The sequence below is a fragment of the Rhinolophus ferrumequinum genome, chromosome 8 (assembly GCF_004115265.2).
Source record: "Rhinolophus ferrumequinum isolate MPI-CBG mRhiFer1 chromosome 8, mRhiFer1_v1.p, whole genome shotgun sequence".
Taxonomy (NCBI): Eukaryota; Metazoa; Chordata; class Mammalia; order Chiroptera; family Rhinolophidae; genus Rhinolophus; species Rhinolophus ferrumequinum.
Genome location: NC_046291.1, coordinates 33,109,180 through 33,128,799, shown reverse-complemented (window position 1 = coordinate 33,128,799; position 19,620 = coordinate 33,109,180). Strand labels below are relative to the sequence as shown.

General features: G+C 37.9%; 2 protein-coding genes across 2 annotated transcripts in view; one reads left to right on the top strand and one right to left on the bottom strand.

Moving 5' to 3' along the window:
* Nucleotides 1-1,493: 1,493 nt before the first annotated feature.
* HSPD1 (heat shock protein family D (Hsp60) member 1) lies at nt 1,494-11,399 on the bottom strand. Its single transcript, XM_033111667.1, has 12 exons — nt 11,242-11,399; nt 10,163-10,338; nt 8,783-9,035; nt 7,294-7,376; nt 6,615-6,710; nt 6,113-6,206; nt 5,684-5,852; nt 4,049-4,148; nt 3,263-3,508; nt 2,688-2,862; nt 2,229-2,407; nt 1,494-2,128 (listed from the first exon to the last, which is right to left on the bottom strand). Exons 2-12 carry the CDS (start codon nt 10,334-10,336, stop codon nt 1,976-1,978), a joined length of 1,722 nt encoding a protein of 573 aa, XP_032967558.1. The 5' UTR covers nt 10,337-10,338; nt 11,242-11,399; the 3' UTR covers nt 1,494-1,975.
* A 362-nt stretch (nt 11,400-11,761) lies between these two features.
* The window catches only part of MOB4 (MOB family member 4, phocein), a 37,197-nt gene continuing 29,338 nt past the window's right edge, over nt 11,762-19,620 (top strand). Inside the window, exons 1-4 of the mRNA XM_033111461.1 lie at nt 11,762-11,893; nt 12,515-12,679; nt 13,680-13,769; nt 13,852-13,897. Of these exons, the coding sequence (XP_032967352.1) occupies nt 11,891-11,893; nt 12,515-12,679; nt 13,680-13,769; nt 13,852-13,897 (304 nt within the window). The 5' untranslated portion in view covers nt 11,762-11,890. The remainder of the gene's footprint in view (nt 11,894-12,514; nt 12,680-13,679; nt 13,770-13,851; nt 13,898-19,620) is intronic.

The following is a 19,620-nucleotide window of genomic DNA, read 5'->3' as shown; positions in this document are numbered from 1 at the left end:
TTTTCAGAGTTCCTTACAATTGTCTAGATCCTGGCTTAGGGACTCATTCCAGCTTGGTCATTCACTTCAACATCACTATTCCCAGCAACTTAAAGATAAAAAAAAATGACGCTTAGTATGGCTTCTTCATGTTGCTGACTGCCAGGAGTCATTAGTACCTAGTTTCAATAAAGAAATTTTATGTAATTTATCTCCACAAGTTAATTAAACCCTGGATCAGACCTGGGGTCTACCAATTAATAGCTCTTGAGATTTTGTGTAAAGTTACTTCCACTTTCAGAGCTGCAGTTTACAGTATTATAGCACAAGTTCAGTAAGTAGTCCCTAATTCAAGACTGGAGGGTTAAAATAACCTAAGTGTTTAGTCCACTGTATAGCACTAACTTTTTCTCCCATTAAATCTCTTTAGGCTCCAGTCATTCTAATAGCAACTAGAAATCTTAAAGTTCAGTTATTTCCGATTCCTTAGCTTTTCTAATCATGTAGGCCTTTAAGGTACAAACTCGATAAACCCTTTCCATAAGGTTTCTTTTCCTCCAAACCCTTTTGCCAGTTCTATAGCTAAGTACGTTCTAGGCAAATTGTTCCCTTACAATGCCCTTTGTACAATGCCCTTCTAATGTGTTGTCATTTTTTCTAACCCAACCAATTAACAAACCAAAGGGTACTTCTAGGTGCAGGATTTCAGGTGACATGGGCTTTTGATCTGCGGTGGACTTTATTTTTCCATTTCTGTCCAAGCTACGTAAAGATAAGGACAGCAGGAACATCTGCCTCAAAGCCTAGCTTACACCAGTGGCCTTAGGGCCATAACTGACGAGTTCCTTCCCACCTAGAGCAGATCCAGGTGCTATGCTCCAACGTAGACTAGGTCCTAAGCACAGGTGAAAGTAAAAACTTAGACATTTTTATACAAGATCACGGGCCTTCAATTTATAATGTAGTATATCTAGAAAGCAACGTCCCCTCTTGCAAATCAGTATCTGCCTCCAACATGCACACATCCAGGCACTGATTTACAGTAAACCACACTGTATTATCTAATAAAGACCAAGTGCATTGAGCAAGAAACCTACTTCCTTTTAATTTAAAGGTGAAGACATTGGGCCCTGCATATCAGTTATGGATGCCCTTCCGCACTACCCATTATACTTGAATGGTACACCTCTCTCCTTTCCAATTAAGTACATCCATACTACACACACTCTGCCCTCCTAGTAGGAACCTATAGCTTATCTGTTATGCTGAGGCTTTGGAGCAATAACCATAAATCCCATAAGAAATGACTAGTTGCCTTATGACCAGACCCCAACACACAAAATATGGTTTCCATGGGATTCAGAGTTGTCATCTTTTAAGATATATTTCAGTCTGCAGCAAAGAGAAACACATTATTATAGATGGAATGTTTCCCACACTTGTGCCATATCCTGGCCCCTCTTCAACTGGCTTTCATTTCTCGTATCTTCTAGGTTATGGAAAGGCTAACACAATTAACTTTAAAACAAATTTTTATTACACAAAGGTTGTCACATAATTGGATATTTTTCTACTTTGTACACAATTATTCTTACTCTCCACAGAAAGGCTGCTTCTTAACTTCTCATCGGGTGATGGCAAGCACTAAAATCCTGATTTTAACAGAATAGTAGTAAAAATGCCTCAGTGATTTAAGTTGAAAGCAGTACATTGGTACATGGCTCTTGCACTTAAGTCATCAGGAATGTACAAATGTCTTTTTATTCAAAAATACAAAATAAATTATCTGTAGGCATGGACAATGACAGCAGTAAACCATTGTATGTTGTCAACTGAAACCAGTAACTGATGGTTATAGTGATTTTCTTAAACATCAGCCAGCCTTTTCTCCAGTCATTTCCTTCAACTGACTTCTCTGAAGTTATAGGTGAGGAGCACTGCCTGGAAGCTTCCTCTCACAGTTCCCATTAATAACGGTAAAGCACAATTCTAGAAATTAGAACATGCCACCTCCCATACCGCCTCCCATTCCTCCCATTCCACCCATTGCAGGCTCTTTCTCTTCTTTAGGAATTTCTGTGACTACAACTTCTGCTGTAGTTAACAGAGAGGCCACTCCAGCAGCATCCAATAAAGCAGTTCTCACAACCTAGGAAAAAAGTTTGATAAAATATTACTTTTTAATTAGCAAAAAATGAGTTATGACTTACTGAAGTTATTGAAAGAATTTTTTAGAAAGGGGTCAATACCTTAGTTGGATCAATGATTCCTTTTTCCACCATATTCACAAAATCTCCAAGCATAGCATCATAACCAACTTCTGGGGAACTTTGCATAATTTTCTCAACTACCAATGATCCCTCAACGCCTGCATTCTTAGCAATGGTCATTGCAGGGATTTTAAGTGTTTTTTTAACAATTTCTATACCTATAAAAAAAATAAATTTTAGCCCATTTATTTTAGCTCTTTCTTTTGTAAATATTACAACACTTGTAAGAGTATTGACACAGGAAAATTCCAATTGGGAAATACCACAGATCAAGTAATTTTCCCTAAAAGATATGACACATCTTTCATCTCTCCTTGACATCATTGCTACTGTACTTTTGTTGTTCTGAAAATTGCTTTGTGATTTGTTATTTCATTTAGTGGGAAACATAAAACTAAAATCAGGCCAAAAAGACTCATTTTTAAGTGAACTTCTTACCAATTTTTTGATCTTCATTAGCTGGAGTTAATGAGTCCAAAGCTGGAATGCACCGAAGCAGGGCACAACCCCCTCCCAGAACAATGCCTTCCTCAACAGCAGCTCGTGTGGCATTGAGGGCATCTGTTACTCTGTCTTTTTTTTCATTCACTTCAACATCACTAGTCCCACCAACCTAAAGATTAAAAAAATTACACTTAGTATGGCTTCTCCAATTCAAGTTGCTGACTGCCAAGAGTCATTAGCACCTACTTAAAAAGCAATGTAAAAAGAGATTGTTTGTTATAATTATAGGATTAAACAGCTAATAAATAGGGTGAGTGTAGTGTCCCACAAAAGTTAGGCTCCAGACTGATTGGTAACAAAACATTTTTTTACAGCAACTCCCCCCACTACAAGTTCAATTCTTGTTTTAAGGAAGGAATATTTCAATAAAGAAATTTTATGTAATTTATTTCCATAAGGAAGTTAATTCCATGAACAATAGTTACATGGCACTATTAGAGAATACCACAGAAACAAAATCATTCTTGGGCTCAGAACCCAAGAAGCTTATTTAGAACAATGAATCTTACCTTCAGCACAGCTACTCCATCTGAGAGTTTAGCCAGACGTTCATTTAGTTTTTCCTTTTCATATTCACTAGTTGTGATATCTAACTGCTCAACGATTTCTTGAATACGTTTTTCAATCTGAGCCTTGTCACCTTTTCCTTTCAAGAGCATAGCATCATCTTTGGTCACAATGACCTCTCCAACTTTCCCTAAGTCATGAGGCTGAACATCTTCAAGATTTAGAGTCAATCCTTCTTCTCCAAACACCTACAGAAACATTAAAAAAATGAACAAATTTTAGGTTACTTTATTTCATTATACTGAAAGTTTATTAATACATCATGCAGGTGTTCTGATGAAAGAAACATCTTGTAATACTATAATTTTTTTGAAATGGAAAACTTCAAGACCACTGAATATAGTCTTTCATTACATTTCCAACTTCTTACTTAATCCTCAACGTTCGCTTTATTTGAAGAAAGTATGAACTCAGGAAACTCATCCAAGGTCACACTTTTGGTGGAACCAGGACTAGACCCTAGGCCTAAACTCTGAAGTCCTGTGTCTTTTTACTATATTCTTGAAAACAGGTTGGTCAATAAGCCTCTTCGTTACAAGATAGAAAAGGGACTGTAGCACTATTTAATCCAACCACCATCTCCCAAACATCCAATAAAAACAAGATTAAGTAAATAAACAGTTCAGATGTTAGTATTGATTGTGAAAAATGTAAATTTTACCTATAAATTTTAGACGTGGAAGTATAAATAACATCCAGTAAACCAACATCATATTTATTTTACTTACTGCACCACCAGTAGCGATAGCCATGTCTTTAAGCTGGTTCTTTCTATTGTCACCAAAACCTGGAGCTTTGACTGCTACAACCTGAAGACCAACTTTTAGCCTGTTAAGAACAGTAATTAATAAGATTTAAATTTAATAAAAATGCCTGTCTAGTTCTCAAGTTCTGACAACTAATGTTACCTAGGAAACTGTACTTTTAAAAAGTTTTTGCTTCCTAGACGTTTGGTCAAATTAAAACAGAAAAGGACAATTTTTCTTTCTTCCATATTTGCCAATGTCTTTACTAAATTTTTTTTAGTAAATGCTGACCTCACAATCCAGTTGAACAACTGGACCCAGGAGCAAAAATGTTAATGTAAACAAAAAACATTTAAGTCAAATACAACGGTATTTTAGATTGTGAAATATCATAATTACGAATTATTAAATTTGAGAGTTATCTAATAAGCATTTACCCCATAAGTTCTATTTAGTATTAGATTAAGTTGCGATAAAGTTTGAGCAAGCAGAGTTCTTAATTAAGTTCCTTTATAAGTGTCAATATTGCTGATAATAGCCTAATCTCACCTGCAATTTGAGCAGGTAACAAATATTTGGAATATACAATCAAAGAAATGTCTACCTAAGACCAGATTGTGAAACAAAATACATAATACAAACTTCAAAACAGAGCTGGTCTACTTTATTAAGGAAGGCAAAAACTATGGGAATAAGTTCTGATGACATGCCAAGTAAATCAGATATCCAACTTTTTTGCTACCAGTAAAATGGTTCAATCTGTAGGCCTATTGTTTTTTTTTTTTTTTATTTATTTATCTCACAATCTCTTAAGGCTTTTATATAATCCTAAAAGCAAATCTAATCTAACAAACATTTCAGGATAAGGAAACTCAGAGCTTTTGGGTCAGGCCTAGGTATGCAATCTCTATTACATACACATGCCTGCTAGTTCATTTGTTCATTTCCAGTATAATAAAATTGGAAAATCTCACTTCTGATGTACCTCAATTCTAAGATTAGGGGGAATATATATTTTAACAATGCCCTAAGATTCTGTTTACAGCATTTTACCAGTCTTAGAGTCAAAAGTAATACATTAAACTATCAATTTAAAAAATTAAATGAACAGACCTCAACTTATTTTAGGTTGAGTGTCAATTTGTTTCAGACTATTTATTAATTAAAATTTTCTTTTAACAGATTATATAAAATTCCGACTGCTGAATACACGTAGATTTAAAGTTTTTGGAATGGCAATTGTTTACTTATCTATTCCCAAGCAAAATTATAATCGTGAAAATATTTTTTCCAGAAAATTTTTTTTTAAAAAGTCAATTTACCTTCAGAACAACTGCAAACACTTATAAAAAGTAGAAAGACAATGCATATAAAATTAGGCTATGTTATGAGAAAGTTGCACAAAATACTAAGGAGATTGGAGCCCCACTCAAAAAGACAGAGCCATTATAAATGGACTAAGAGTTCATGAAGCACACCTAATATACACCACAACTCTAGATACAAACACAAGTGAGTGGAAGTACATGATGGAGATTTCAAACATCAATATAATTGCCTTTCATCTAGAAATGTAAACGAATTATCACTGCTGTGATAATGTAAACGAATTATCACCTGTTCAAAACGAGTGTACTTAGAGCTTCTCCATCAACATCTTCAGCAATTATGACCAAGGGCTTACGGTGAGCATTGGCAATTTCAAGAGCAGGTACAATGGACTGGACACTAGAAATTTTCTTTTCACTCAATAGAACATAGGCATCTTGGAATTCACACTTCTGACCTGCAAAAACAAAGAATATTTCAAACTAAGTTTAGAACATTAATATTCTGAAAATAACTGCATTTAAAAGCTACAGGCCAAAGTTCCAGTATATTTTAAAAGTGACTCATAAGTTCATGTTTTCCCTCTTTCATTTCTCATGTACATTAACTTTTGGAACATAGAAAATTATTTTTAAAGGTATGACACCAACTAATGCCTGCAGCTTGACACATAACAAGTACTTTAAAAAAATATTTCAGTTATGGATTTGCTTTTACCTTTCGTTGTATTAATAAAGTATGGAGAAATATAACCTCGATCAAACTTCATGCCTTCAATAATTTCTAATTCATCATTCAGTGTTTTTCCATCCTATGGAAAGTCAAAGAATTAATGAGTTTCATTAAAAAACACAAAACTTGTGATTATAGACAAGATTAACAAATAGACCCCACATGTTGTTAAGGGATCCAGGTAGGAGTATGTAAATGCCCAGGGCATCCAACTCCACTTCTGCAAAAATTTCAAGAATGTATATGTGAATTATTTTTACAGCTAGAAGAAAATAGCATTCAAGTTAGGATAAATTCATTCGTGACAGCAAATGATTCACACAAAACACAGTAAGCACTCAATTCTTATACAGGTGCAGATATTACACATAAAGGAATAAAAAAGAATATACTTTGGAAACACATATAGATTGAATTGTTATATTAGGAAAAATAGGTTTTGATCATCAGACACATCATTTCAAGCTATCATGAAAAACATACTTGCCTTTACTGTGATGACACCCTTTCTTCCAACCTTTTTCATTGCATCAGAAATGATAGTGCCAATTTCTTTGTCTCCATTTGCAGAAATCGTAGCAACCTGAAATAATCAATTTACTTTTCCAAATTAAAAGGTAAGGCTGGTGGTGTCGTCCTCAATTAATTCCCCTTCCTTTTCCTAGTAACTTCCAAACTGATACATCCATGGGGGTGAGGGGAACAGACGACAGGGGAAAGTGGTTCATGGCATAATACTTCTAATGAAGTATTGGTTCTCTTTTCAACTCATTACTTGGCTACATTGTTTTCGAAAGATATGGAATAAACGTGCAATTCTTCTTTTCAACGAAAACAGTTAAAAAAAAAGGCTAACCCCATTACTTTTTTCCCCTTGGCAAAGGATTCATTACAACATGACAAAAAATGATAGGCCTTCGACAATGGCCAAAGAACATTTTTCACACATACAAATGAGTTACTCAAAGAATGCAGAACTAAAATGGCAGCCCATTACGACTTGTATCATGGCCACTGCATTTTCAAATGTTTTAGCAGTAAGGAAAATGCTTCCAATGTTGATGATTGCATAGTATTGTTATTTTTATATTGGTGTGTGATTATGGAATAAAATCATGTTACTAAATTTTTTTTTTTAACTTTAACATATTATGAAAAATCCTTACCTGAGCAATTTCTTCAGGGGTTGTCACCGGTTTAGACTGCTTCTTAAGTTCAGCAATTACAGCATCAACAGCTAACATCACACCTGGGTCAAGAATAAATGCCATTACACCGCTTATGACTGACTCCATGTCATGTAAAAATTTTGATTCACATAAATGTTTTTATGCCTTAATAGCCTATACACTACTTCTGTGCCAGTACATTTCCAAATCACATGGAGTTGGATGGAACGCACTGAAACAGGAACTTTAATAAAATTCCATTAATGCCAAAATTATTTTGAAAATTAGCTTAAGAAAAAAAAATGAGGTGTACAATTTCAAGAATCTCACTATTCAACTCATTCTGTGTAAGTCATTCCCAATCCAATCATGTTGCATGTTTCTAATTGGATCACCCAACACCTCCCCTCAAATGAATGACATAAAAATGGACCAAAATGGATTAGTCCCTTACTTTCAACAAGGAATATAATCATCAAGGCTAAGGAATTTCTTGCGGCTATGCCCCTACAGGTCTTACATATCCAAAATTTCCTTCTTTAATGCTATTATGAACTAACAAGATATTTTTGTTTTAGCACAATATATTCATGAAAACCCCATTTTGTTCAATTGGGACTAGTGCTAGCTTTCCTTCTTCATTTTGAGCAATGTTATTTCATGAAACAAATTCAAAGCAAGATGTATAATAACAATAACTTTCTTTGGGAAGTAATCTTAATAACCTCAATAATACTTGTTAGTGATTGACAGTCAAAATGCTTTTCATGCAAGACATTTCAATGTTTGGACCTCAAACTTTGAAACTGATGGGATGATGATGATACATCAGTATGCCTGGGAGGCCAATTCTGACAAAACAGTATCACCCTTTACTGAAAGTCTCCTAGTTTGGCCAATAACACACCCTAGAGATACATGGCCAATTCCATTTTCAAGATAGGAAAACAAAGTTTTAGTATACAGCTAATAAAAATGACAGGATTTAAGTCTGTATCACCATCTGCTGGGGAGCAGATCTTTACAGAAATAAACAAAATGCAGAACAATAACATAGTATGTGCTATTATGAGGTAAGAAAAAAGTGCTTTAAAAAAACAAAAACCGGTTGACATCCTTGGATGACTTAGTTTCTTGTTAAGCCCTACTTTCCGAATAACTAAAGTAAAACATAAAACATCAAAACCATATAATCTTTCTGCTTTAATCCCCACAAGTTTCCTATTTTCAAGATACACAGTATATGCTGTATCTTCCAATAAACTGTTGGCTTTCAGGGGGAGGGTCTAGAGGAGTTGGGGGGGACTGGCAACAGGGAATGTCTTAGTCACTTTTCTCTCCTTAACAACATATGTAGCCAGGTATTCAATCATTATATGCTGAAGCAATACTCAACGTTAAGAATTTTTAAGGGAAGAATCAACTTTCTAATATAATTTAATAGACAGTTCAAAACACTGGGGGGACAATGAAAAGACATTCCTACCTCTCCTGATTTCCACTGGATTAGCACCTTTACTAATCTTCTCAAAGCCTTCCTTGGCAATAGAGCGTGCCAGTACAGTAGCAGTTGTGGTGCCATCCCCAGCCTCTTCATTTGTATTATTGGCAACATCCTGAACAAGTTTAGCGCCAATATTTTTATATTTATCTTTTAAGTCAATCGACTTTGCAACGGTCACACCATCTTTTGTAACTTTGGGACTCCCCCAACTCTGTTCAATAATCACTGTTCTTCCCTACAATTTCAGAGAAAAAAAAATGTGACAGAATCACACACTCAAAGTACTAGTTAGCTTAAAACAGAAAGAGCAGTTTTAATAATAGGGTAATTACTTGAAAGCCTCAACATGATTTTTTTTTTTTTAAATCAGATCTGCAGCATGAATCTCAAGGGCAAGTTCACTGATGTTCTAAGTTTACAGAAAAAATGACCTCTCTATTGCGAAGGGCACAACTCTGGATGAAGAATTATGTGAGATAAAAAAACCTAGAGACTAAAAGATGACATTTTATGAAACAAGAATACAGATAAAACAATACCAATTTGGTAGATTATAATGAAATTCCAGCTTATTCTTCACATAATTTCTAGTTAAGTTTTATCCAGTGTCAGCTATTTTGAAATTAATGCGAACACTTACTTTTAAACTTGCTTTGAAATATACTTATTAAAATACTAACAGCAATGCAAGCACAGTACTCTCTTCCAGGGTTGTTCGACATTAAATCTCAAACATGGTGCAGAGTATTGGCAGCTTTTGGATTTGAAACCAAGTAGCTATTTGGGAGGCATGCAAATGCCACATTTTATACAATTTGGATCACTTTGATATCTGAAATGTGCACAACCTTTGTCTTCCTCAAATTATTACCTTTCAACTCACCAATCTCTTCATGTTAAATGAGACTTAAAATTTTAAATGTGCTTTGGAACAGAAGGGACAGCAGAAAAACACTGGTAAAACTAGCACCTCCTGAGATATTATAGGAGATAAATTATATTCTTCCCTCTATGCTTGGTACTAACGGACTGGAGAAGAATCCAAAAGTTAACTCAAGTAGGCAAGCAAGATTAATTCTACCTTGAGTTTAAGGATCCACCTTGAGTTATGAGTTACCACTGGATTCTACGACACATTGTATAAAATCTCACAAATTTGGCAGAAGTTTAAGTTTTAAGGCCATTATATATACGCAAAAGAAAAAAAGATTAACCCATAATGTGGAACTCACATGTAAATTGGATTCTCTCAAAAAAGGATACCCACGTACTGTTCTATAGTTCAGTGTGACTATTTGCCATCAGTAAGTTATTCCCTAATTAGAGTACTATTATAAATTACAACAATAACAATACTGATACCTTTGGCCCCATAGTAACGGCTACAGCATCGGCTAAAAGGTCCACACCTTGAAGCATTAAGGCTCGGGCATCTGCACCAAACTTTACATCTTTGGCATACGCCCGAGTGAGATGAGGTGCCAGTGCCCTGGACACTGGCCTAATCTGGCGAAGGACTTCGTGTAATCGAAGCATTTCTGGGGAGGAGGAGAAACAAGCATTTATCATCAGTACAATAGTAGCATTACCCGAAGCAGGTTACAACACCTGTGCAACAGAACAAGAAATGTTAGCCGTGAGCTAGGTTGGCCTCTGCCACCCACCAAACCTGGGCCACAGAAGGCGCCCCAACTACAGACCACCAAGTACCAGCGCAAGCTTGCAAGGGCTGCCCCCACGCCTGACCTACCGCACTGGCAAAAGGCACACCCACCTTCTTGCTCCTGGCCACCTACCCCTGCCTCTCTAAACAAGTTAATCTTTTACCGCTAAAAGGGCCTTCAGAGCAAACCCATTCCAAACGTGCCCCTGAGAAAAGCCTGCAAGAAAGGGGCAGGTCATAAAAACGGTGGCCGGTGGAGTAAAAACATTCCTGACGGTGCAAAAATCTGCTGAGTAAAATGTGTCTTCATGTATCCAGTCGGGGTTACTGTATCTGAGCAGTCCGCCAGGCCCCGATGCTGGCGGCCGGGGCCCCACGTGTCTTTTCATCGAGACGCCCCGAGCAAGGTCAAGGGTGGAGGGGCCGAACCCCGCTGGGCCAAAGGCAGTCTCCACGCGGCTGGGACTACCTTCCCCGAATCTCTGCAGCCGGCCAGGAGTGGGCTGCATCGGAGGGCCCATGTGAATACACTCCCCAAATTCCACACACACTCCTGAGCAAGCCCTCCCTCCTACGCCCTGCCCCGGCGAGCGATCCCTGCCGCACGTGACGGGCTCCCGCATGGATCCGCGAGGCCTGGGCCAGCGGGCCATGGCCTCCGGCACTGGCGGGAAACTCGGGCTCTATCCCGCCGGCCCACTCAGGCAGGACCGCAGCGGGGGAAGGCCGGCGCCGGGTCCGAGGCGCCTGGGTGACATGATGCGGGGAGGCCGCATACCTGCGGGGCAGCAGCACGACGTGCGAGCGGCAAGGAAAGCCGTCGGCGGCGAGTGAGGGACAGAGTACAGGGCGCACACGGCAATGAGCTTGTGTCCCCTCCCTCCGCCGCTCCCCCGCCCCGCGGCACAGCGTGTGCGGGCGCCTCCCACCTCTTTCCCAGGCCCGGCCCGGCAATCAGCACGCGCTGCGCGCCAGCTCCGCCCCTCCCTCCCCGCGCCGGGCCGGGCCAGCGGGCTCAGCCCTCTCGAGCCGGCTTAAGCTAGTTCCCGGGCTACGCTCGGTTCCAGAACTTTCCGGGGAGCGACGCACTCTCTGTGGGTCAAGGGTCAAATAGCGTCATTTCCGGGAGGAGGCGAAGGGCTAGTACTTTCACCTCCGCAGGCGGCCTAGAAAAGCCTAGAAAGAGCTCCTCTTTTCTTCCGTCTCCCGGTCGTTGCGTCAGTGGCCTGCGCAGAGCCCCCGGGGACGAATCGCGGCGCGGGCCGCGGCGGCCGCCCTCTTTTAAGGGGAGGGGCGGGTGGCTGGAGCGAGCGCGCCTGCGCCCTGGGCAGCCTTTTCTAAAGTTCACGTGTCTCGAAAACCGGACTGCAGGTCTCTCCTTGCGGCCGCGGCGCGAGAGCAGAGTACGAACTGCTGCTGCCGGAGTCATGGTGAGTCCGCGTGGGCTGGTGCCTGGCGTGCCCGGATGGATCGGCCTGAGACAGTTCGCGTTGGGCCTAGTAGGAGGGATAGGGGGTCACCCAGGGGTCGGTATCCGCTCGAACCCTGGAGAAGCCAGGTCCTGTCGACCTTTTCCTCTGCCGAGGGTTCTTTGCACGCGCGTGTGCGGCGGGCGTGTAGGCTAGGGGGCGGGAACCCAGATGCACGCGCGGTGGCGGACCCGCTGTTCCTGCAGGGCCTGTGTAATGTAAAGAAAGCATGGCTTTAGGCGGAGAGATTGACCTCAGTGTGTGCTGAACATTTTCAGAAAAACCTAAGGAAGGAAAATACGTGACCTTGGAATAAGCTAAGGTTGACTGTAAAGCTCGTCTGGCTGCTGACCAGAGGAGTAACAATGACCCTTAACACACATAGGGAATTGGAAATTGACTTGGAATATAGAGCAGAAAGTTCAGAACGTTCAGTGGGTTTCGTGAACGAGTAATTGAGTTGGGCCGTTATCTTGGAAAGCCACATGCGGTGTTTGATAGCGTAATTTACGATGGCATTGCCTGTTCAGAATATAATCGCATATTCTTTTTGTTTCAAATCAAACATTTCTCTCTCTACAGGCAGGACAGGCATTTAGAAAGTTTCTCCCCCTCTTTGACCGAGTATTAGTTGAAAGGAGTGCTGCAGAAACTGTAACCAAGGGAGGCATTATGCTTCCAGAAAAATCTCAAGGAAAAGTATTGCAAGCAACAGTAGTAGCTGTTGGATCCGGCTCTAAAGGAAAGGTAAATGGGGGCTAAAATGAACTATTTTTTATGTGAAATGGACAGAAAAATAATTATTGGTTATTATTAAAAATAGCTTTTTAAGTAGCTTATTTTATTTTCACGATCATTCCCTAGTTCAATCACGTCTAATTGTCTCTTTAATGAAAATGATTGTAAAATTGCTTATTTTATATGATAGAGAATTCGAGGATATTAAAACTACAATTTATGCTTGAAGATAATTGTGGCGGCTTTTAAGAATTGAGGGGAAATTTGAATTCTTGGTCTAACTTCTAACTCTGAGATTGTGCTAGTCTTTTAACTACTTTCACCTTGCTTGGCATACCTATGAAAGGAACTGGTTGGACTACCCTCCCATATACTTTCCAATTAACTGGTTAGATCTCAGACCTCAAAGTGTCAGGCAGAATACACAATAAAATGTTGGGGTCAAATATGTTAATTGCTCCAGGTGCCTCAGAGAAACTTCTAGAAAGGAGCTATCCTGGAATCAAAAATAGAAAGCTTTTGGGGATTGGGCACAGTGCTTCCATCCCTCTCCCCAAATCTGTATTTTGGAGGAAAGGAAATGGAATCTCCAAAGAAGTATGTTTCAAATTCAGGAAATTTGAAAAAAAAAATTTGTATGCTGAAGTTAACCATGACCATGTACACATGGTTTTAAAAACTAGTTTATTTTACATAGTCCATAGGTTATGTTAATATTTAACCATTAAAAAATTAGCTTAAGTTAACTTGGCTTAAGTTAGCTTTCCCAGTATAACTCCTTGAACTTTTACACTGAAATCAGGTTTCAGTTTAAGCCACTGTGTAGGCATTATTTCAAAATGTAACTCTACAGTGATATTTTTGAGTTAAGAACTACAATTGTATAAATTATAACACTACCAAGTTCTTTAACAGTTGATTTGAGTGAGTACATTTGATTAATAGAAGTTAGCTGTAAATATTTGGTGAACTAGATGTCTTTGCTAATAAATATTCTTAATTTCTTAAGGGCGGAGAGATTCAACCAGTTAGCGTGAAAGTTGGAGATAAAGTTCTTCTTCCAGAATATGGAGGCACCAAAGTAGTTATAGATGACAAGGTGTGTAAACTTAATAGTTTTAAAAAAAAGTTAAGTATTTGCTTTTGTCTTTATTCTTAACTAACGGTTTCTCTATTTGCAGGACTATTTCTTGTTTAGAGATGGTGACATTCTTGGAAAGTATGTAGACTGAAATAAATCACTACTGACATGGCATCACGTGAAGCTGCCCATTCCACTGAAGTTCTGAAATCTCATCATGTAAATAATTTCCATGTCTCTTTTGTAATAAACTAATAATATCCAAAGTAATGACATCTAGTGTCTCTTAAAATTTAGTTCCACTGTACTGATACAAACATTTCCAAATAAAAATATACAAATAAATGGTTAATTTTTATTTAGTGATTTAAGATGGTTTTAGGGTTCTCTAGTTTATACTTTTTTGCTTTTTCTCAAGTAACCTGCAGCAAATTCTGGGAAACAAGGCTTTAATTTTCACACTGAATTTAGGTTGACTCCATAGGTAATTGATGCTGATACAAAGCCATGGATTTACACTTACTTTTTTTTTTTTTTTTTGAGAAGCAACAAGGAAATGAGATCCAAAAGAATAGCTGTAGCTGTTGAAGCTCTTGATGTAAGAAACAACCAAACCTGTAGAGAATTTTTGTAAGTGTTTTATTAGAGCCAAATTGATGACGTACACTTGGGAGCAAGATCTCAAATGTTCCCCACATGGTTAGTTTGCAGTTCCTTTTAGGCATTTGAGATTAAGGTGGGAACTGAGGAAGATTACATAAGGTGGGAGAAAGCAAGCTTTGGATTACAAGATAGTTAAGACTGCTCTCTTGAGGGTGGTCCACTTTAGAAGGGGGGGGGTCTGAAGAGAGGCATTTCAAAGATGTGTACCTACCTAGATGCATAGAAACAATGGACTGGGCTTGTTTAAAGATTAACCTTCTACTAAAGAAGATACATGCCTCAGACATGACTACTCACTATGGCCTGCCCAGTTAGGAATTTATGATTAGATCACTGTGAGGTTACTTTTAATAGAACCCCTTTTTTCATCCACAAAGCTACTCTACACTGCTTCAGATAAAAACCCACATAGTGTTCAATTAGGTGAAGGAAAGGTATTTATGAGAAAGGGAAGGGGAACAACTAACTGCATGAAAAGGGAATTTCTATAGGTGCGGATAAGCTAACAGTGATGCTAATTCTAAAGAATGTTCAGTCTGGCAGTCATGTCTGCTTTCTTGATAGCTTTGCAAACAGTTGTTTGGAATGCAGTGCTGCTTTAGGCTCAGTACAAAGGTTATTTTGCCCAGTTTTAACATTCCAAAGGTTTGAGGAGTAAGACTTCCAAAGCAGTTCCACTGGGGTGGCAGCTCGGACTTCAAAAAGTACTAGCTGTGTTTGTTATTTTTCACAATGTTACAGTACAATGCAAGTTGGTGGGAAGGGCATTGTTCCACACAATCATTTAGGGTCCCAGACTCCATCTTGGAGTCCGCTCCACAGAGTCAAAGGAAGTGTTTATGGTCCAGGTCTAGAGATGGAGCACTTCATTCCTCACTAGTGTTGATCAGGAAGTTCTAGACTGATTGGTTTAAAATTCTACTCTTGGGTGGTTGAATCATGACAACATCTCAAAGGTACACATTTTTTAAAAAAGCAACATTATAACAATATAGAACAAGCTTCTATTGAACTACAGTTACTTGTGGAATCCAGTGTCATCTCAAGTTTTACATAATTTGGCAAAAAATTCCAAGGCAAGATAACAATTAACATTGGCTGAGTGCCTTGTATATGCCGGGATAGGCACTGTCGTCATAATTACAGCTAACGCTTCAGGAGCATTTTCTAGGCACTGGCCACTGTTGTAGGTACTTTGTATATGTCAAATGATTTAATCATTCAACAACCCTATGAGCTAGGTAACTATCAGTCTCGTTGCAGAAGATGAAAGTAAGGTGCAGAGTGGTTAAGTAATAACCAAGGTCACTTAGTGGCAAAGCCAGGATTTGGACTTAGATTATCCACCTGGTGCCGCTGTCTAAAACTTCATCCTTTAGGGTCTCTTCTCCTTTGTCAGAAAATCCTAAACACATGATAACATCTCAATCCTGGTGGTAAGCACTGTGGTATGGTGGGGAGGGGTGAATGTCTGGCAATTACTGGTATCTAGTATGTAGTTTGTTGAATTTAACAAATAGAAAACTGAGTAACAACTGAATAACAATCAAACCCAGACCAACCTACTCCAGAGTTGATCATCAACCCTTAAAATCAACCAGTTAGCTATGAGCTATTTCTGTTTTGGTGGTCAAACTTAAGTTCCTTATAAACTAGCCTGATCATGTCTTAAAAGTTGTGTCCCATATTTATTTTGTGGAATTGAAGTCTAAATGAAGTTGTAAATGGCATGGAATAATGGTGTCAACTTTTGATAATACACCCATCAGTAAAGTAGTATGTGTGTGCATTTGCATTTATGTGTGTGTGTGTGGCTTTGGCTATACTAAGTCTTAATTGTCATATTTAGATAAAAGAATTATGATTAAACGCTCTATTTTTACAGCACCCAGTGGGTCATTAATTCTCTACTGTGCCCCAGGCACACCTAAATACTGTTTTGCAGGTCCTAAACTTGTAAGCACAGATTTCCCTCTGTTTTACCAGTGAGAAAACTGACAGGGACGAGATGAAGAAACTCGTTCAAGTGCACTGTGGCTGGTCAGTTGCACAGTTAGGAATCTAGTTCAAAGGCCATGGCTTTCCCGTTATCCCCCTATTCTGTTTTCCAAAGATGCAAGTAAATGAGTTTTTGAGATCTAAGGTGACAGTTTGCAAACTTTGGTTCATCCTTAGAATTACCTGGTTTGCTTAAAATTTCAGGGCTCCATCCATAACATACTAAATCAGAAGAATGGGATAATTTTTTTTTCTTCGTACCACAGAAGTAGTCCTGCAGTGCTTGTCTAGAAGAGTTGATAATTGTATACTGAGAGTATATGGGGAATAAATAGGGGGAAAAAATTCTGGCATGAGAAAGGCTAAAAACAAGGGCATTGGGGGGTATAGGACCACGTTTCAGAACAGTATGTTGTCATTTACCTTTTGTTTAACAGACAAATAATGGAGAAGGGTAAAATAAGTAAAATTCTAACTAGAATTTTCATGATAATACTATTTTTGATCTAAGGTGGTCAAATTTATTTGTTCCTTACAAACTACTCTGATCCGGTCTTAAAAGTTGTGTCCTATATCTTGTAGAATTGAAGTCTAAATGAAGGTGTAAGTGGCATGGAATAATGGTCTCAACTCATTTTTGAGGGCTTGCCAGGCACTTGTTCTAGGCACTTAACATATAATCTTACTAAATTGTAATCATAGCGACCCTGTGAGGCAGATACTCCGTGCCTCACAGGTAAAAAGATGCAAAGAAGTAGATAGAGTAACTTGCTCAAAGTGACAGAAAATTTAAGTCATAGATTGGAATTGAACTCAGGTTTGTCTGACCTCAAAATCTGCTTCCTCTATTCTACACAAACATTTTGGGAAATTGAGAATAAAATTATAATTACCAGGGAGCTATTGTGCTGTACAATATTACCATTATTAAGATTTTATTTCTTTCCATTGTTCCAGAAAGTGTATGTGGTACCAAAAAATTCTTACTTTAAAAATTGAGATTATGGGACTTTTTTTATTTTATTTTACCTGTGGTACGAACATTTAATATGAAATCTACCCTTAATAGATTTTTAATTGTACAACACAATATTGTTAACTATAGGCACGTTGTATAACAGATCTCTAGAACTTTTCGGTTTTGCTTAACTGAAACATTGTATCAGTTGATTAACAACTCTGCATTTCCCGGCTGCCTCCTCCCTGGTAACCACCATTCTACTCTCTGTTTCTGTGAGTTTGACTATTTTCGATACCAAATGTAAGTGGAATCATACAGTACTTGACATATGATTGGCTTATTTCACTTAGCACAGTGTGCTCAAGATTTGTTCATGTCACATATGACAGGATTTCTTTTTTTTTAAGACTGAATAATAAATACTCCGTTGTGTGTATACATCACGTTTGTGTATCCATTCATCCCGGAGGTGAACGTTTAGGTTGTTTCAACATCTTGGTTATTGTGAATTGGACATTAGATTTTTTTTCCACATCTTTGTCATTGTGAATGGTGCTGCAATTAACAGCAGATTCTGATTTCAGTTCTTTTGAGTAAATACCCAGAAGTGGGATTGCTTGATAGAACTATGATAGTTCTATTTATAATTTTTTGAGGAACCTCCATATTTTCCATAGTGGCCACACCATTTTGCATTCCCACCAACATGGATCATAAGTTTTTACATATTAGAGGTACTAATGTCACACTTGTTTCATAATTTAATGTGCAGTTTTTGTTTATAGTCAAATCTCACTCTTCCAGTACTTTTTTCTTTTGAACATTTAATTGATCCATAATTTATTTTAGTGTATGGCATATGTGTCTTTGTTTTTCTTTTTAACCAATGATTAGTTTCTCTCAACTTTATTTACTGGAGTATCCATTTTCCCCACCGCCACTCTCCCCGCCTCCAAATTTGAGTTATTACCTTTATTGTGCATTAAATTTTAAATAAATCTATTTCTGGGTTTTATAGTCTTGTTCCATTGATCTTTCTATTCCACCAGATTGTTTCCAATATAAATGTAAATATGAACTTTTATATTTAAGTTTGGTATCTGAGAAAGCAAGTCTTCCCTGCACTCTCAGGAATGTACTTACCTGGCTGTGAGCACTTTTAAGCTTCTCGATAAGGATTGCCACATTGCTCTCCAGAGTGATTCCAAGTCATGCCTTTTCCAGCAAGTTAATTGCTGTTTTCACTGCACCCACACCAACATGGAATATTGAACTTTTGATTTATTTATGTGAACAGTATTTAAATGTTTTCCTGTACCTTTAGCTCTGATCCTGTGTTGCTTACATGCTAGTTTTGTGACATTTGACAAATCGTTTAACCCCTGTGTTTAAGAATTAATTGTAAAAGGAGAACACTAGGTATACCTTAATATTTTGAGTCAAGACTGTATTATTTTTTAACTGTATTTAAAATAATGTGTTTGCACGGTTAAAACTTCCAAAGGAAATACAGTGAAAAGATAAAAAAGACATATACTGTCCCCTGTCACACAGTTTTATCCCTAGAGACAAGTAGTGTTACAGTTTATATTCTTCCTTTCAGGGGTGCTTCATGTATATGTATGTTTGTGTGCATGTGTGCCTGTGCAGGTATACATGTGTATCATGTATATGAAATACATATTCATTTTTGCTTTTTAAAAAATAAAATTTCCAGACACACCATTTGTCACCTTGCTTTTTTTTGTATTAACAATTTGCCTCTGGAGTTAATCTACAAAATACACAAGAGCTATTTTCATTCTCTTTATAGCTGTGTAATGTTCCATTATATGATGAACTATAATTTATTTAAGCATTCCCCATTAATGGATATTTGTGTTCTAATCTTATGCTATTAGCAACACTACTGCAATGAATAAAATTTTGCATGAATTGTATTGCACATGTGAACTAGCATATCTGTAAGATAAATTCCTCGACATATAATTGCTATTTCAAAGGGTATATGAATTTAATCATGTATGTACACACATATAACAAATATATATATATATTTCCAAGGTGCCCTTTGTAGAAGTTCTATCAACAGTCCTACCAGCAATGTATGAGACTGCTGATTTATTCTCACCCTCAATAATACAGGAAGTTACAAGTTTTCATTTTGCCAATCTGATTTACTTTTAATTTATTATGAATGAGGGTGAGCATCTCATGTGTTTACGAGCCTTCTCTGCCTTTTCTGTT